The 15,549-nt window shown below is 53.6% G+C and overlaps 1 protein-coding gene across 1 annotated transcript; it reads left to right on the top strand.

The window, feature by feature from the left end:
- Positions 1-1,897: 1,897 nt before the first annotated feature.
- COCSUDRAFT_64664 (ATP-binding cassette transporter) lies at positions 1,898-14,183 on the top strand (the record flags this gene model as incomplete). Its single annotated transcript, XM_005651293.1, has 33 exons — positions 1,898-2,089; positions 2,455-2,603; positions 2,823-2,946; positions 3,158-3,334; positions 3,654-3,813; positions 4,247-4,468; positions 4,796-4,993; positions 5,133-5,260; positions 5,437-5,595; positions 5,822-5,884; positions 6,027-6,073; positions 6,315-6,474; positions 6,743-6,909; positions 7,165-7,350; positions 7,627-7,862; positions 8,091-8,291; positions 8,627-8,711; positions 8,866-8,992; positions 9,233-9,413; positions 9,825-9,931; positions 10,122-10,211; positions 10,462-10,599; positions 10,775-10,900; positions 11,161-11,256; positions 11,400-11,533; positions 11,715-11,831; positions 12,145-12,255; positions 12,473-12,584; positions 12,918-13,065; positions 13,224-13,275; positions 13,415-13,558; positions 13,747-13,834; positions 14,013-14,183. The coding sequence occupies 33 exons, from the start codon at positions 1,898-1,900 to the stop codon at positions 14,181-14,183; spliced, it is 4,596 nt and encodes a 1,531-aa protein (XP_005651350.1).
- Positions 14,184-15,549: the final 1,366 nt, after the last annotated feature.

Genomic DNA, 15,549 nt, shown 5'->3' with positions numbered 1-15,549 from the left:
CCCAAGGAAATGTGGCATGAGACCACCAGTAAAGACTGCGTGGGGGCTTGTTCTGCCTGTGACGATGTCACAGACACTGTGAATCTTGTTACAGCGGCTGCATGGTGCAATTGTTGCAGTTCACTGCATCAAATGGATATCAGTGCAGCGAAGCACGAGGAAAGCTGCTGAGCGTGGTGCATGCGCCTGCGCGCAGGTGCCGTGCCAGTGGCGCGAGGATCCGCGGTGGCGCGGCCAGAGCGGCGGCGGCAGCCGGCGGCGCCCGGCGCACCTGGCCGACTACCCATCGCGCTGGCTGCCGCGCCGCCGCGAATACTGGGCCGGTCCCGACACCGTCTCACCCTCCGAGGGCGACGCACGTATCATCGACCGCCTTGTTGTGCCCCGCAAGCGGCCCTTCTGAAGCACCCTTGACTGATGTTCACCCTTGAGAATTGAGTTTGGCAGGTGCCTGGGAGGAGGGACATCAAACGCCTCGCAAGTGGCCCTTCTGAGGCTTTGGGGTTTCTGGCTGATTTACACCCTTGAGGAAGGGGTTCAGCAGATCCCTGGCAGAAGCATTAGAGGCTGGCAAGCGGGCATAGGGGGTTTGGCTGACCCTTGTGCAAAGGGTTTGGCAGGCCCCTGGGAGCCGGGGGATTGCCAAAATGTGCGCCCATTAGGCATAGTACTGTTGACATAGTCGATCTTCTCCAAGGGACAAGATGGGTTTGCTTGCTGCAGTCTAGGGGAGGGGCGGTAGAAGAAATTTCAGTGACAATTTTGCATGCCTACGCGCCAGCATTGGCCCATGACTTCCTAGGATATATTCCGCCGACGCATTGTCAGCGAAACGCACGATGTCTTCACAACTTTAGATATGTGTGTGGTTCTTCAAAGTACACCATCCAGTTCCATCTGTAGATCGCTACTTGCTCGGTATTGGCAGCTAAAAAGATGTCTGGTTTCAAGACAAGCGTTGCATGCTCACGCGTTGGACGGCTGGTCTAGCTCGGTCTATAACATCCATGCTGACATGCAAACAGCTGCAGCCTGCTCTATATGTTTGTGGCTCGGCTGCGTGTGAAATTCACACGCAGTTCACACTGTGAACTGTCTGCCAACGACATGTGGAACCCTACACAAACCAGTATGTCCGGTGTTAAGTCTTTTGTCAGATCTTGTACCTGTATTTGTCTTGGTGCTCTTGAATCGATAGCCAACCAGGGCCTGCTTTCCATGATTAGTTGCCTTGGCACTGTTACATTTCGCTTTCGTGACAATTAGTCCTTGCATCTTTCAAACTATTTATATTTGTACACCATCCGATCATTTGTGTATAATATTAATAATAACATCTGGATCAATCATACTGTGGATCAGCGCATCAATTGCTTCACTTGAACTGATCAATCATGATGCATGAATCGTGCAAGCGGCCAGTGGCATCATACTGGAGGTCATGATTGATCAGAGCTTCAGCTAGACATGCGTGGATATCCTTGATTGAACGCATGCAAGGCATTCTATGATCATATCGTCCATGATGCTCCTAGGCTTCGCAATTGCCACTGCACACCTTTTCCCCATGAACTCAGGGGTGCCCCGATTGGAGCAGAGCTCTGGGATCAATTCAATGCACAACAGCTTCCGGTCAGCGCGCAGCTTCCATTGGTTTGGAGGCCGATGGAGTCAACCTGATGACGAGAGGTTCACACCATCGCAGCGTTTGGTGGTGGAAGCAGGAAGACCATCAGTCCTGCAGGATTCTTTCTTCAATCGTTTAGCTCTAGATTGCAGTGTGTGTGTGTCGTCCAGCAGTCGTCACAGCGCTGCAGCTTGTCCCAGTACAATCCGATAGTTTGCAAGATTGTGGCGTTGAATAGCAGGCCTGTGCGTACTCTTGACCAAGAAGGCGATGCAGAGCATCCCGCTCGAGGCGGGTGAGGCAGAAGATGCCCTGTTCGTCAATGCTGAGGGCCCGACGCATCCTTCAGAGAAGAGTCTGCGGGAAGGTGCCGCAAAGACGTCAAGGAAATCACGTGAACTCCCGGTGGTGGGGCAGGAGCTGATGTTTGCTGCCTTGTCTAATCGTGCGATACACCCAGAGGTAAGAGAAGGGGGAGCACATACTGGCAGAGAGTGTGTGCAAGACAGTGAATATGTCGGAACACGAATGTGGAGTGTAGCAGTATTTATCATTGGTGTCAGAGGAGACTTTGAGGCTCAGATGAGTTTGAACGCTACTTTGGTTGATTTACTGATATGCATAGGACCCCCCCTGGATTTGCGGTATGCACTGCAAACACCAATCTCAGCATCAGGGACCCCAGCTTGTGATGGTGAAGTGGGTTGTCAAAGTGGCAGGGCATCTCATTACCAAAAAGTCCGTCTGCATGAGCTGTCATGGCACATCCAGGTCTGATCCACATCTCTGTGAGAGAATGAGTTACAAATAGGGTTGTGTGCTTACAGCCGCAGGAGAAATCAGCTTCTGCCCGGGAGATCCGCCTTGATCAGCACATATCTCTGGAAGATCGCCAACTCATTGTCACGCGAGCTCTCAACACAGATCAGCAAGATGCTGAGGACTATCTTGAGCGCTCACGCGCCAGGTTTGACAGGTGTGCTCTGCCTGCTGTGCTCTCAACACAAGTGCTGTGATCACATTAGCTGTCCACATGTTCACTATGTCGTGCATTGTCAATGCGCGTCGCATGGTGTTGTGCAGACAAAACGCTGTATGGAATAGAGTTGAAAGTAGCTGTCTGCATGCACCCAATGCCCAGGAATCTCGATGCAGGCAGCATGGTCTTGTACTCATGATAAGCTGTGTGCAACAGAGTCAACCTGGACTTGCCCACTGTGGAGGTCAGAGTGGAGGACCTGCACATCGAGACAGAGGTGTATGCAGAGACAGACCGCCAGCTGCCCTCCCTGCTGAATGCCATGCGCTCCGGACTGGAGGTGCGGCCTCTTCCCGTCTAGTCCCCACTGCAGCCACCCATCATTTTAGTATATTTCTGCCATGCTTGCTTTGAGTAATAGCACCTGGCTTCTGGCTCCCCTCTTATGGAGCATGCAAAGGTGCAGCTGGCATGTCCTCTTGCGCATGGCTCTCAAGAGCAAGCAAGATGTGTGACTGAGGGTGATGCTCACTGATCTGGTGGCTGTGCAGTACGTGCTCATACGCATGCACATCATTCGCATGAAGAAGATCCGTATGGCGATCCTGGACCACGTCAGCACTGTGTTGAAGCCCGGGCGCGCCACGCTGGTGCTGGGACCCCCCGGCGGCGGCAAGAGCTCCCTGCTCAAGGCCATGGCCGGCAAGCTCAGCCACCACAACCTCCAGGTGGGCGCCCCTCCATCCCTTCTTTTCAATGCATGTCTTGCCTTTGGACAGCAGGCTGCCTGTGCTTTAACTTCCCTGTCCCTTCAGTCCTGTGCTGCGGTATTTTTCCTATGTTTGGACAGCAGAATGTGTGTGCTTTAGACTGCCACGTCCAGTATCACCATTAAATGTCATCAAGGGTGATCTGCTGAACGGAAAAATGCATCCCATCCTCTTGAGCCGCGCATCAAGACATGGCGGCCACCAAGTGCACATGGGAGGTTGCAGTGCATGTGTCATGTGAGCAGCTGGTGGCCGAGAGATATGAACGCTGCTGCAGGTGAGCGGGCGGGTGAGCTACAACGGGCACGAGCTGAGCGAGTTTCTGCCGGAGCGCACGGCGGTGTACGTGGAGCAGGAGGACCAGCACATGCCCGAGCTGACCGTGCGCGAGACCATGAACTTCTCCGCGCGCTGTCAGGGCGTCGGCAGCAACGCAGGTGCGCTGCTATTTGACATTGACATGCCGTTTTGTATCATCATACCTTCCTGGACCTGGAGTCGACAGGTACAATTCCTTTGCAACACTTTCTTTTATAATTCTGCCATACAGTTGCTGCATGCAGCATAACACAGAGGAACCCAATGGATCTCCAGTATGCCACTGTTTGGGTTTGCCAAAGGGGTGTTTGCCAGAGGGGTGCCATGCTTGATTGAAACTTGATAAGGACAGACTGAGGGTGTAATTTTTCTCACCTGTGTGGGAGTTCTTTGGGAGTCCCATGCGGGGAGAAAAGCGGAAGGGCAAGTCCTCCAGCAATCACGTGCAATGAGTGACATGTGGCGGGCAAAAGCTAAGGGGCAGCTCCTGCATGAATGAATGCATGCCTGCCTGCATTGCACTGAGTAATCTGCATGCGTGCGATTGCGCAGAGCTGCTGGCGGAGCTGCGGAGGCGGGAGAAGGAGCTGGGAGTGGAGGCTGACTGGGCAGTCAACGCAATGATGAAGGCTGGCACGATCGAGGGCGCGGAGCACAGCGTGTCGACCGAGTTCATCATCAAGATGCTGGGCCTGGACATCTGCGCGGACACTATCGTCGGCAACGCCATGACGCGCGGTGTCTCCGGCGGCCAGAAGAAGCGCGTCACCTCCGGTGCGCACATCCCTGACTCTTTTGATCATGGCCCCTTTGCCAGGAAGGGATCTATTGTAAGGTTCTTCCAGATTAGGTATGGATCGTCCTGATGGGGCTGCATGCAAAAGCCTGTGCCACTTAAGGGTCCTTTTGTAGGGCTCGTCCTTCTGTGCCTCGGCAATCATTGAAGCAGAGCTGGGTGCTTCCCCTTATCATTCAGAATCCTCTGCATAGAGTTGCTGGGGAATTGATGCCATGCAATGCATGAAGCCACCCGTGGTGACTCTATGCTAGAAAAGCACTCGAGCAAAAGAATAAAAATCAGCTGTTTGAATGGTGGCGCAGGCGAGATGATCGTGGGCCCCAAGCGCGTGCTGTTCATGGACGAGATATCCACGGGGTTGGACTCCTCGACCACATTTGCCATCATCAAATACCTGCGCGACGCGACCCACAACCTGCGCTACACCACCGCCATCGCCCTGCTGCAGCCGGCGCCTGAGACCTATGACCTCTTCGATGACATCATCCTCATCGCCGAAGGTGCGCCGCGCTGACATCACCCCTTGTCACTTCTGTACCATACCATGGGGAACGGGGGATGCATGCATGTCATCAAAGGTCTTGCAAGCTGTCATACAGTGTGAGGGCTGGTTTGTGAAAGAGAATAAATTTCATGCAGGCTACCTGGTGTACCACGGTCCGCGCGAGAGCGTGCTGGACTTCTTCGAGCCGCTGGGCTTCAGGTGCCCCGAGCGCAAGGGTGTTGCTGACTTCTTGCAGGAGGTCACCTCGCGCAAGGACCAGCAGGTGATCCAGCTTTTTAATCCTGCAATTTGTCTCTGAAATACATCTGGTCTCTGCTCTGACCAAACTGAAAACTGCATTGCCCGGCTGCTTGTTGGGGGTCTAAAGCCACCAATGACGACACAGGTCGAAAGAAAAGATGGGTGAGAGTGTCACTTTGAATCTGTGTGTGCGTGCAGCAATACTGGTCGGACCCCAGCAAGCCCTACACCTTTGTGAGCGTGGCTCAGTTTGCGGAGCACTTCAAGAGCTTCAGCGTGGGCCGCCAGATTGCAGCAGACCTGGCCTCGCCGCCCCCCACATGCCCCCTGGGCGGCACTGGAAAGCACGATCCAGATGTATGCCAATCCCCTGCCTCTTGCATGAGCCACCATTTTTTCTGTAGTGCATGTGCTTTCTCACCTTGTGTGTTTGTGAACAATATGCCTACCTATATGCCTAACAAAGCCAAGGGTGCAGGCCTTCAGCCTGTAGGCTTCGTCCTGCAACAGGACGAAGTACTAGCTGGCCCGGCGGAAACATATCCTTGAGTAAATGATCAGGACAGTTGCTGCTATCATGCAGGGTGTGCTGGTGAGGAAGAGGTATGCGCTGTCTGGCTGGGAGCTCTTCAAGGCCTGCTGGAGGGTGAGGCTCATGTTGCTCTTATTGCCACACTTGGACTCCATGGCTTTTTTTCTCTCAGGACTCCTGATTTGCCAAGGTGTAGAAAATGTAGAATATGCTAACTGCAATGTGTAATGCTGACGCCTTGTCCTGTGCGGTGCAGCGCGAGCTCATCCTGGTGTCCCGCAACCTCTTCCTCTACGGCTTCAGGTACTGTACCAGACACACTCCTGCCAGAATTTGCCACTTTCAAGACATGCATGTCTTTTCTTCTGTAAAAGGCCTTTTTTGCCAGTCCTGGTTTTATCAGAGGCATGCAGCAGCACTCCACACGCCTGTGCTGTTTCGTGTGGTGTCTATCCTCTCTGGCGCAGAATGTCTGCTTGCCGGTCCTGTTTGTACTGGATGCATGGAGCAGCAATCTGAAATGCATGCATGCAATTCTGCGCAGGTTTTTTGTGACAATGCTGATGGCGCTGGTGACTGCGACGCTTTTCCTGCGCACCAACCTGCACCCGGACGGCGTGGAGAGCGGCAACCTCTACTTCTCAGTCATCTTCTTCTCCCTCATCTCCCTCATGTTTGACGGATTTGCCGAGGAAACCCTCACGGTGCGCTGCCAGCCCGCTTGCATGTTCACACCATGCATGCATGCATGCATGGAATAATGTCAAGTAAGTATACTCTTATTGAAGATCATGCTGAGAACGCGTTAGCATCTAGAAGCAGTCTCGAAGTAGAGTCAATGCAACTGTTAGAGTCGCCCCAGATGGTCTATTGGAGCCGCAGTAGGCTGGAAGTTTTCCTTGAGAGTAAACTTTAGGTGTGGGATTCAATTTTAAATCACAGGTTCTGGCGTAAGTATGAATTTGGGTGCAGGTGGCGCGACTGGAGGGCTGGTACAAGCAGCGTGATAACAAGATGTACCCGGCGTGGGCCTACATCCTGCCCACCACCATCTTGCGCATCCCCTACTCCATCCTGGCCGCCGTCCTCTGGTGCTCCATCGTCTACTACCCCGTCGGCCTCGCCCCTGAGCCCGGCAGGTGTGCCCCCTTCCCTGCTTTGCCCTTGTGTTTCACTGATGCGCAATCTGCAGGTTGAATGTGCCCGGGCCTCAACAAGGAAATGATCTCAGTTACTTTTGTGCTCAATAAAGTACGGTATCAGAGGAGCATTGATGGGTCAGGTAGCCCTGAGAGTGACTGGTCTTGGTTCTGTGCTCGCAGCAGCTCTCTACTCCTGTGCGCGTATTCGCCAATGAAGAATCAAAGGGGCTCATTGTGGGTATAACCGCGCAGGTTCTTCACGCTGATCCTGCTGCTGGCGATGCTGCACAACATGGGCATCAGCCTCTTCCGCTTCAACGGCAGCCTCTGCCGCAACGAGAACATTGCCTCCACGGGCGGCGCCTTCCTCTTCCTCGTCCTCCTGCTGCTCGGCGGCTTCCTGCTCGCCAAGAATGACATCCCCCCCTGGTGGATCTGGTGCGAGACATCCCCTTGTCTGCCTCCTGATGGAAGCCGCAATTGCTCTGCCCTTGTACACACAATCACATGCCTGCATGTGATTTGGCGCCAGTCATCCCTTCACTTCTGTCTGGAAAAGTGGGAGAAGTCTGAAGAAGGGCCACGCCAAGACTGCAGCACAACTGTCTCACTGCCTTGCCATCAAGGGAATAAAAAAGGTACCTGCCGCGTATCAGTAGTGTCTGTAATCCCCACCGGGTCCTCAGAGCAAATATGATGTCACTTGAATCGCAGGTTCTACTGGATCGACCCCATCTCGTACGCGCAGAGGGCGATCGCGATCAACGAGTTTGCCGCGCCGCGCTGGAAGGCGCTGAAGCTGCCGGACGGGCAGTCGGTGGGCGATGTTGTGCTGTCGCAGCGTGGCATCCCCAACGATGAGTGGTGGATCTGGCTGGGTGTGGGAGTCATCGCCATCGCATGGGTGCTCTTCCAAATCGGCAACTGGTTCAACCATGCATACCTTGATCGTGAGCTCCTATCTTCATCTCCTCCTTCTGGTTGTCCTCGTGCTGTCCCTTGAAGTTGCCTGCCTTGCATGCTGAACCAGTACCAAGGTCTCCGCGCGAGCAGATGCTCCCTGCTGTCAGCATGCCAATGCCCTGGACAAGCACAGCAGGAACAATTTTGAGTTTAGGCACGCCGGAGTGCTGGGGATTGAGATGCTGGTGTGAGCTCTGGGTGTTCGATATTTGCAGCACTGGACCAGCCGACTGCCTCGTTGAGGGAGGACATCAGGGAGGAACTGGCCAGGGAGAAGGCTGAGAAGGCCGAGGCTTCCAACAGGGGCAAGGCCAGCCAGAAGCAGCTGCCCATCTCCATGAATAGCGGCGCTCTCTCAGCGAAGAGCGGCCGCCTCAATGGAGCCGCCAGCGGCCTGACCAACGGCCACGCCAACGGTGCGCCCTCTCGCTGCATCATTGACCTGTCATGTTTGTCTTCTGAGTCATAGGTCCTGCCTGTTGTGGGTTCCTTCTTGACCTGTCACATTCGTCTTCTCTGTCGCCATTCTTGCCTGACGTGGGTTCTTTAATCTGTGATGTTCGTCTTCTCTTTCACATTCCCTGCCTGTTGTGGATTCCTTGATATGTCATGTTCGTCTTCTCTGTCACGTTTTCTGCCTGTTGGGCATTCTCTGGCCTGCTGTTGGGAGCAGTGCTGTCATCTTACCTCTTGCCGCCCCACGCCATGATTGGAGTGCAGAATCTCAGCTGATGGTATCGTGTGATGGCAGGTGGGGATGTGGAGATGATGACACCGGCCACGCCTGCACGCCGCCCATCCACCGGCAGCCGTCGCGACCTCAGCAGCATTGTACGGTGAGCGCCAGTTGCATGAAAGAATTTTACACATGATATAGCCTTGAATGTTCTGCATAGCCTGTGGTGTCATAGCTCTGGTTGCTCGGCCGTATCGCCAATGTTGGAAGATAACAAATGACAAAATCTGAGGGGTAAGGTTTGCGGGGCGCAGGGAGAGCCGGGGCAGCTTTGGCAGCGCGGCGATGCCGGGGATGAAGGAGGGCAAGGGCATGGTGCTGCCATTCACGCCGCTGTCGCTCACCTTCCACCACCTCAACTACTACGTCGACGTCCCCAAGGTGCTGCCCCCAACAACCAAGTTCCCCACCGTCAAGCCACCTCTCATTTCTGTCAGAGGTCTTCCCTGTGATGGCTGTCTCTGTCTCTTGTGTGCCAGCTGCCCCTCTGCATTCTTGTGTGCCAGCTGCGCAAGGTATTGTTGTACACAAGAGGGACTTTTCAGGCCTTACTGTGTCCATATCAACCCTTTTGCAGCTATGTGGAGTGCTTCTGATGCACTGCATGCATACATGCTTCAGGGAGTCTCGACGGATCCGGACAAGGCTGGCCCGCGCATAGCGGAGGTGGGCGGCAAGAAGATGCTGCAGCTGCTGAACGACTGCAGCGGCGCGTTCCGGCCGGGCATCCTGACCGCGCTCGTCGGCTCCTCTGGCGCTGGCAAGACCACCCTCATGGATGTCCTCGCCGGCCGTAAGACCAGTACGTGCACCTCGCAATTCCCCTTTGTTTGCATAATACCCTGCCAAGAACAACCGGAGCAATTTAGGACCAGCAGTGTAACTACCCGCTATCCTGTCAAGCAGGCATTCAGCAGCATAGCAGATGAAACAAATGCCCTGTCTGTCCATGTGTTCAGGCGGCTGCGAGCCCTGACAACTTGGGTGACGGTGTCGCGGTCTTTGTTGCGATTTGCCACTCCATGGTGTTTGTCACTGTCAAGCACTGCGGCAATATTACCCAATTATGATTGGCCCCTTGCATGCCGTCATGCACGGCGGCTTGCGACACACTCAATGCCTGCTGGGGTGTAAGGCATTACTTGTCATTCCAGCAAAAAGAAGAAGTAGTGCATGGGCGTGTTTCCAAAACCACTCTACTGGTGCCGCGCAGCTGGCATCATCGAAGGCGACGTGCGCGTGTCGGGCCACCCCAAGGTGCAGGAGACGTTTGCGCGCATCATGGGCTATGTGGAGCAGAGCGACATCCACTCCCCCAACGTGCGTAAATCCCCATCGCTCACCCTTGCATGCTGCGCATTGTGGATATGCCCAATGCTCTCCTCTGTTTCTCACTAGGGCCTTTTCCTGGCTGAGCCTCCTGTGGTGGCTGTCCATGCTGCAAGCGAGTGCAGAAGCAATCCTGTGCAAAGTGTGCAGAGGGATTGACTCGCATTTTTGTTGGCGGCAGATCACCATCCTGGAGTCGCTGGTGTACAGTGCGCGGCTGCGCTTTGGGAAGGAGGTGGAGCGTCACGTTGTCTACGCCTTCGTCCAGGAGGTGGGCAGGACTACTTCCCCCCACCTTTCCTGTCAGAGTGTGTAAGCGACTGCATTGTCCATGTCCCAGCCTTTCCACATCTGAAGGTGGTTCCCAGACTCAGGCTGGCGTGTGGACCTTGCAGTTCTTCCACACCCTGAAAGACACACATGATACCAGCCCTGGACCTGCCTGCTTTTGACAAAATGTGAAAGTTGTATCTCTAAATGAGGCAGCTGATGAAGGAGGCATGTGTGCATCCAAAATGCAGGTGATGGAGCTGGTGGAGCTGGAGTCTCTGTCGCAGGCGCTGGTGGGCAAGCCGGGCGTCAGCGGCCTCTCCGTGGAGCAGCGCAAGCGCCTCACCATCGCCGTCGAACTCGTCGCCAACCCCTCCATCATCTTCATGGTGCGCCCGCGTCCTTGATCGTCCAGCAAAATGGCATGCATGGCATCCAGGAGCGTCAAATGCCTGTTTGCCGCTTCAGATTACCATGCTCCACTCAGAGAAGCACCATCTTTGCAGACACCTTCGAGGGGTATTTTGATCAGATGATATGAGGGGTTTTGCGCGTGTGTGGCAGGATGAGCCAACGTCTGGGCTGGATGCGCGCGCGGCCGCAATCGTGATGCGTACGGTGCGAAACACTGTCAACACTGGCCGCACCGTCGTCTGCACCATCCACCAGCCATCCATCGACATCTTTGAGGTGTGGCCAGCCACGGCGCTAATGTCCCTGCTATTCCTCTGGCGCTGCCCTCTGCCCACATTGCAAGCGATTCATCAAGTATGGTTAAGGCAGAGGATGGAGTCTCTGCATGCATGCTATTGAGTGAAAGGTAGGCCGAGTGGCTTTTGCATTCAGACTGTGTGGCACTCTTTGTGGCACTCTTTATCTTGGCTGCCATGTGGGTGAATTATCACTTTGCTTTTGAGGCGACAAGTGATTTCATGTGCTGACTGGCGCAGGCGTTTGACGACCTGCTGCTGCTCAAGTCGGGCGGCAATGTCATCTACCACGGATCCCTGGGCAAACGCTCCAAGAACCTCATCAATTACTTCGAGGTGCTTGCCCCTGTCCCATTCGTTCACCCACATGCACATGGCTCCCCCAGGATCTGTTTTACCACCACAGCGCCCCATTCGCAATGATGACGACCAATGTGCAACTGCTGTTGCTGAGTGTGTGGCTGGGATGTGTGCTGCAGGCGATCCCTAAAGTGCCGAGGCTGATGGAGGGCCTGAACCCGGCGACCTGGATGCTGCAAGTGTCCACGCCCGGCATGGAGTCCACCATTGGCGTCGACTTTGCAGAGATCTACCGCAGCAGCGACCTCCACAAGTGCGCCATCCCCTCACGCCCCTTCTACAGATCTGAAATGAATATTGATTTAGTTTTGGGCAGTCATTGATGCATACCTTGCAGGCCGCTCACCTGAGTTGCTGTGCTCCTATGCATGAATCTTGACTGACAGAAACAGAGCAACTATCAGCCTGAAGTTGCACCGATTGTGCTGCTGCAGGCAGAACGAGAAGCTGATTGAGGAGCTGAGCATCCCTCCGCCGGGCATTGAGCCTCTGCACTTTGAGACCAAATACGCGCAGAACGCCCTCTCCCAATTCAAGCTCATCTTCTGGAAGTGCGCCGCTCCCTGACTCTCACCATGACTTTTAGTTCCTTTCATTGGTCTCTGTTGGCTTCTGACTGGCACATAATCTCCATCAAAGCCTGGCCCACAGCCCATTGCATATACTGTATGCAGATGGGATGTTATATGTTTGAGAAGATCTGAATGCCATTGGTCATGCCTATGATTCGAGAAGATGCAAGAACCGAGGAGAGTAGAAAGCAATAAAACAGGTGTTGCTTGACGGACCTGGTCCTTAGGAAAGGTGCAATAATAATGATAACAATAATGCAGAAGGGTGGGCGCTGAAGTTTATGTGTTGCAGGTTCTGGCAGAGCTACCTGCGGGACGTGCCCTACAATGGCACTCGCTTTGTGTTTGCCGGCGTGCTGGCAGTCCTCTTCGGCCTCATCCTGCTCAACGTCAACCACAAGAAGTGCGCCCCTGACCTCTCCCCTTCCCGTGTCTTCTTTCATTTCTCACTCTCCCCCAGGTCCTCTTGCGCAGATCTCTTGCTCGTGTGTGTTCCTTCTGTGCACAGGCATGCAGCGGTGCGAAGCCTGCAGGTGACACCTGTCAGTGGCAAGTCAAGGCCCTCCTATCATAGTTTATGGGGATTGATTGTTGAAGGCAGTGGTGTGGTGGCTGCTCAGGCGGACGATCCAGGACGTGGGCAACATTCTGGGCTCGCTCTACCTGTCCATGCTGTTCCTGGGCATCATCAACTCGCGCACGATCCAGCCGGTCGCGTCCAATGAGCGCGCGGTGAGTCTTGCATCTCCACTGCAATTATTCAACCTGCAGGCATTTAAGCCTTCTGCTGAGATCACATTACATTTTCATCGGTATCTGTGACGTGGAACACACCCCCAGGTGTCAGCAGTCTGGGCAAGATTGCGTTCATGTTCTGTGTAGTGCATTTTCAGAGGCACCGCTTGTGTTCCTTGATTGTGAAGGATGACAAAGCCTCACGATCGCACAAAGTCACATGCAGCAATTGTCAGGAACATGTTTCACACTGTTTATAAGTCTGTTCGATGCACCTGATCCTCATGGATTGGAACGTCGTGTAATAATCATAATAATATGTCTGTGCAGGTGATGTACAGGGAGCGGGCTGCTGGGATGTACAGCGAGCTGCCGTTTGGGGCGGCGCAATGCCTGATAGAGGTGCCCTACAATCTCGCGCAGGCCATGCTCTTCTCCTGCATCTCCTACTTCATGCTCGGCTTTGACCACACCGCTGGTGAGCCCTTCCTCCTGTGCCTGCCCCTCTCTGTTGCTGTACCTTCACGCCCTTTCAGTTGAAAGCTTCAATCATTAAATCACTGGCATTGCATACCTGGCATGCAAAGCAAATGTGTCGTTTATTATGATGTTTATGTGTTGTGTGCTGTGCTGTAGCCAAGTTCTTCTGGTATGTGCTCATCGTCTTCCTGACGCTCAACCTCATGACGTGAGTCCGCACTTCCCCTCCAATTGGAACTGCCTTTGCCCTCTTTTTTGTTATGTTCATTGTTGATCTGTCCTGGGTCATGCAAATACCTGCTCTGCAGCCGAGGGTGTGATGCAAGTTTGACTTAAATTGATTGCAGGTTCTATGGTGTGATGGCGGTGTACATCACCCCCGACCTGGCCTTTGGCAGCGTGATCTCCGGCTTCTTCTACAGCTTCTGGAACCTGTTTGCCGGCTTCCTCATCGGCGTCAACCAGATGGTGCCCTGGTGGAAGTGGTACTGGTGAGCACCCCCCTCCTCTCTGTAGTCTTCCCAGCTCCTGTACATCCCTGTGCATGCAGCTGCTTTGCTACGCTATTATACACATCATCCTTCGCTAAGGGCATGCTTGTCCATAAGTGCATTTGGGTCATGTTCTGTGGTCTGTGTTCGTGGTGAGCTGACAAGAGATGAATTGTGGTGTTGTCCAGGTATGTCAACCCGATATCATGGACGCTGTATGGCATCAGGACGCTGTATGGCATCATTGTCACCCAGCTTGGCGAGGACGATACCGTCGTGAGTACCTCAACCCTGCTGTACATACATTTTTTTGAAGTGAAACGTAAAACGAACTTGCACTGTTTTATTAATTGCAATGGTAATGCAGTGCTGAAAAGCCTTCGGGAAGAGCGGGCGTTGCAGAGTCGCAGCAGAGAGGAAGGAAATTAAGAGGCCTGTGTGGTAATCTGTGCAGGTGACCATCCCAGGAGGGGGCACCACAACGATCAGGGGCTACCTGGAAACGACCTTCAGCTACCAGCACAGCTGGATTGGCAACGTGGTCGGCATCCTCGTTGCCTTCATGGTCTTCTTTGGAGCGCTCGCCATCCTCTCCCTCAAATTCATCAACTACCAGCGCCGCTAGATTGGCTCCATTGGCTCAGCTCCCCTGGGCATAGCTTCCCTGGGGTAGTTGACGTGCACTCTGGAACGTAAGGACTCAGATGTCCTCTGAGTGAGGGGATTGTGAGGAAGGGGGCAGCTTGCCGTTGCCAGGTGTGCAGCACAATGCTGCAGAGCTGCTTGCCTCTTGCAATCCCTGATCAGGGATTCCATCGTGTTTTGAGCCCTATCATCTTGAGCTTGGGTGAGCAGTCAAAGCAGAGGTTGGCGTGCAGTCAGAGCATGCACCAGGCCGCCTTCAGCTGTCTTTTCTATTCTGTCCCTCGGGTTCTTTATGACTCTAGGGAACTTTTATTCTTCCAGCCCAGAGGGGCTTATTATTTATGACCCTTTGCAGCAACACTGGTGCTCAACAGCCCATAAGCTGATCTTGCGGCTGTACATAAGGCCAGCATCCGTATGTGCAAAGCTTGTGCTGCAGATTAGCAGCCAAGAATGTCCGCGAATTGTCCCCACGAGGGAAAGTCGTGCTTCGTCAGGAGAGCCTTGAGCACTGGAGTCCTGTAATGCGCTGAGAACAGCACAGGTTGGCTGCGTGTACACAGGAGGACAGTCTGGGCAAGTTGCAAGTTTTAAGAGGTGATTGGGATCTGCCAGTCGCTATTTTTCTGCCGTGGGCATTCTGGAAAAGAAATGGATGGAACAAAATGTTAGTCTTGATCAGGGAATGGTGCATATTAGTCCCTTGGTGGTGACGATATCACTTGATGAGATGACACAGTTTGTGCTCAGCCAGCCTTTTCCATATTCTTACGAACCCCGGAGTTGCGTGCCGCTGCTTGTATATCAGGAACTTGGCGTTAGGCACCGAACCCAGCAGATTGACACTCTGTTTTGCCTTGCAAACTTAAACATACGTGCTCTGACAATTGGTGTCAGGATAGAGTTGGTATGGTAGTGTTCTGATCGGGTGGTGACCGTGTGAGATACTAATAAAAATCCTGCAGCCCTCAAGGTCTTGTTTAGCCACTGCCTCATGATTTCTTCTTTACACTTGTGTTTTGCAAGACTGAGAATAACTCACCCTTGTTAGTGAGTAGTGGTCATCAAAACCGTCTTCTGTGTGGTACAGCATCGTACGATCTTTGTAATAATGCAAAAATAGCTGAGGCATGCACTGATACATAAGAGGCCCACATGACCGCATGGACATTAGCACGCAAGCAGACATTTTAACATACGTTTGTGATTGACTCAATATGCAAATAACACTAAAAGCACACTCGAGCCATTTATGTCAAGGGGGAAATCCCAAAATGTCTACAATTTCCCCTTATAGTACATCCACTGAGTACTTCCACTGTGAGTGGACCAGCAGCAAACCAGGA

This window comes from Coccomyxa subellipsoidea, assembly GCF_000258705.1.
Source record: "Coccomyxa subellipsoidea C-169, whole genome shotgun sequence".
Classification (NCBI taxonomy): domain Eukaryota; kingdom Viridiplantae; phylum Chlorophyta; class Trebouxiophyceae; family Coccomyxaceae; genus Coccomyxa; species Coccomyxa subellipsoidea.
Note: the sequence above shows the minus strand (reverse complement) of the source record. Positions and strands in the feature narration are given on the sequence as shown.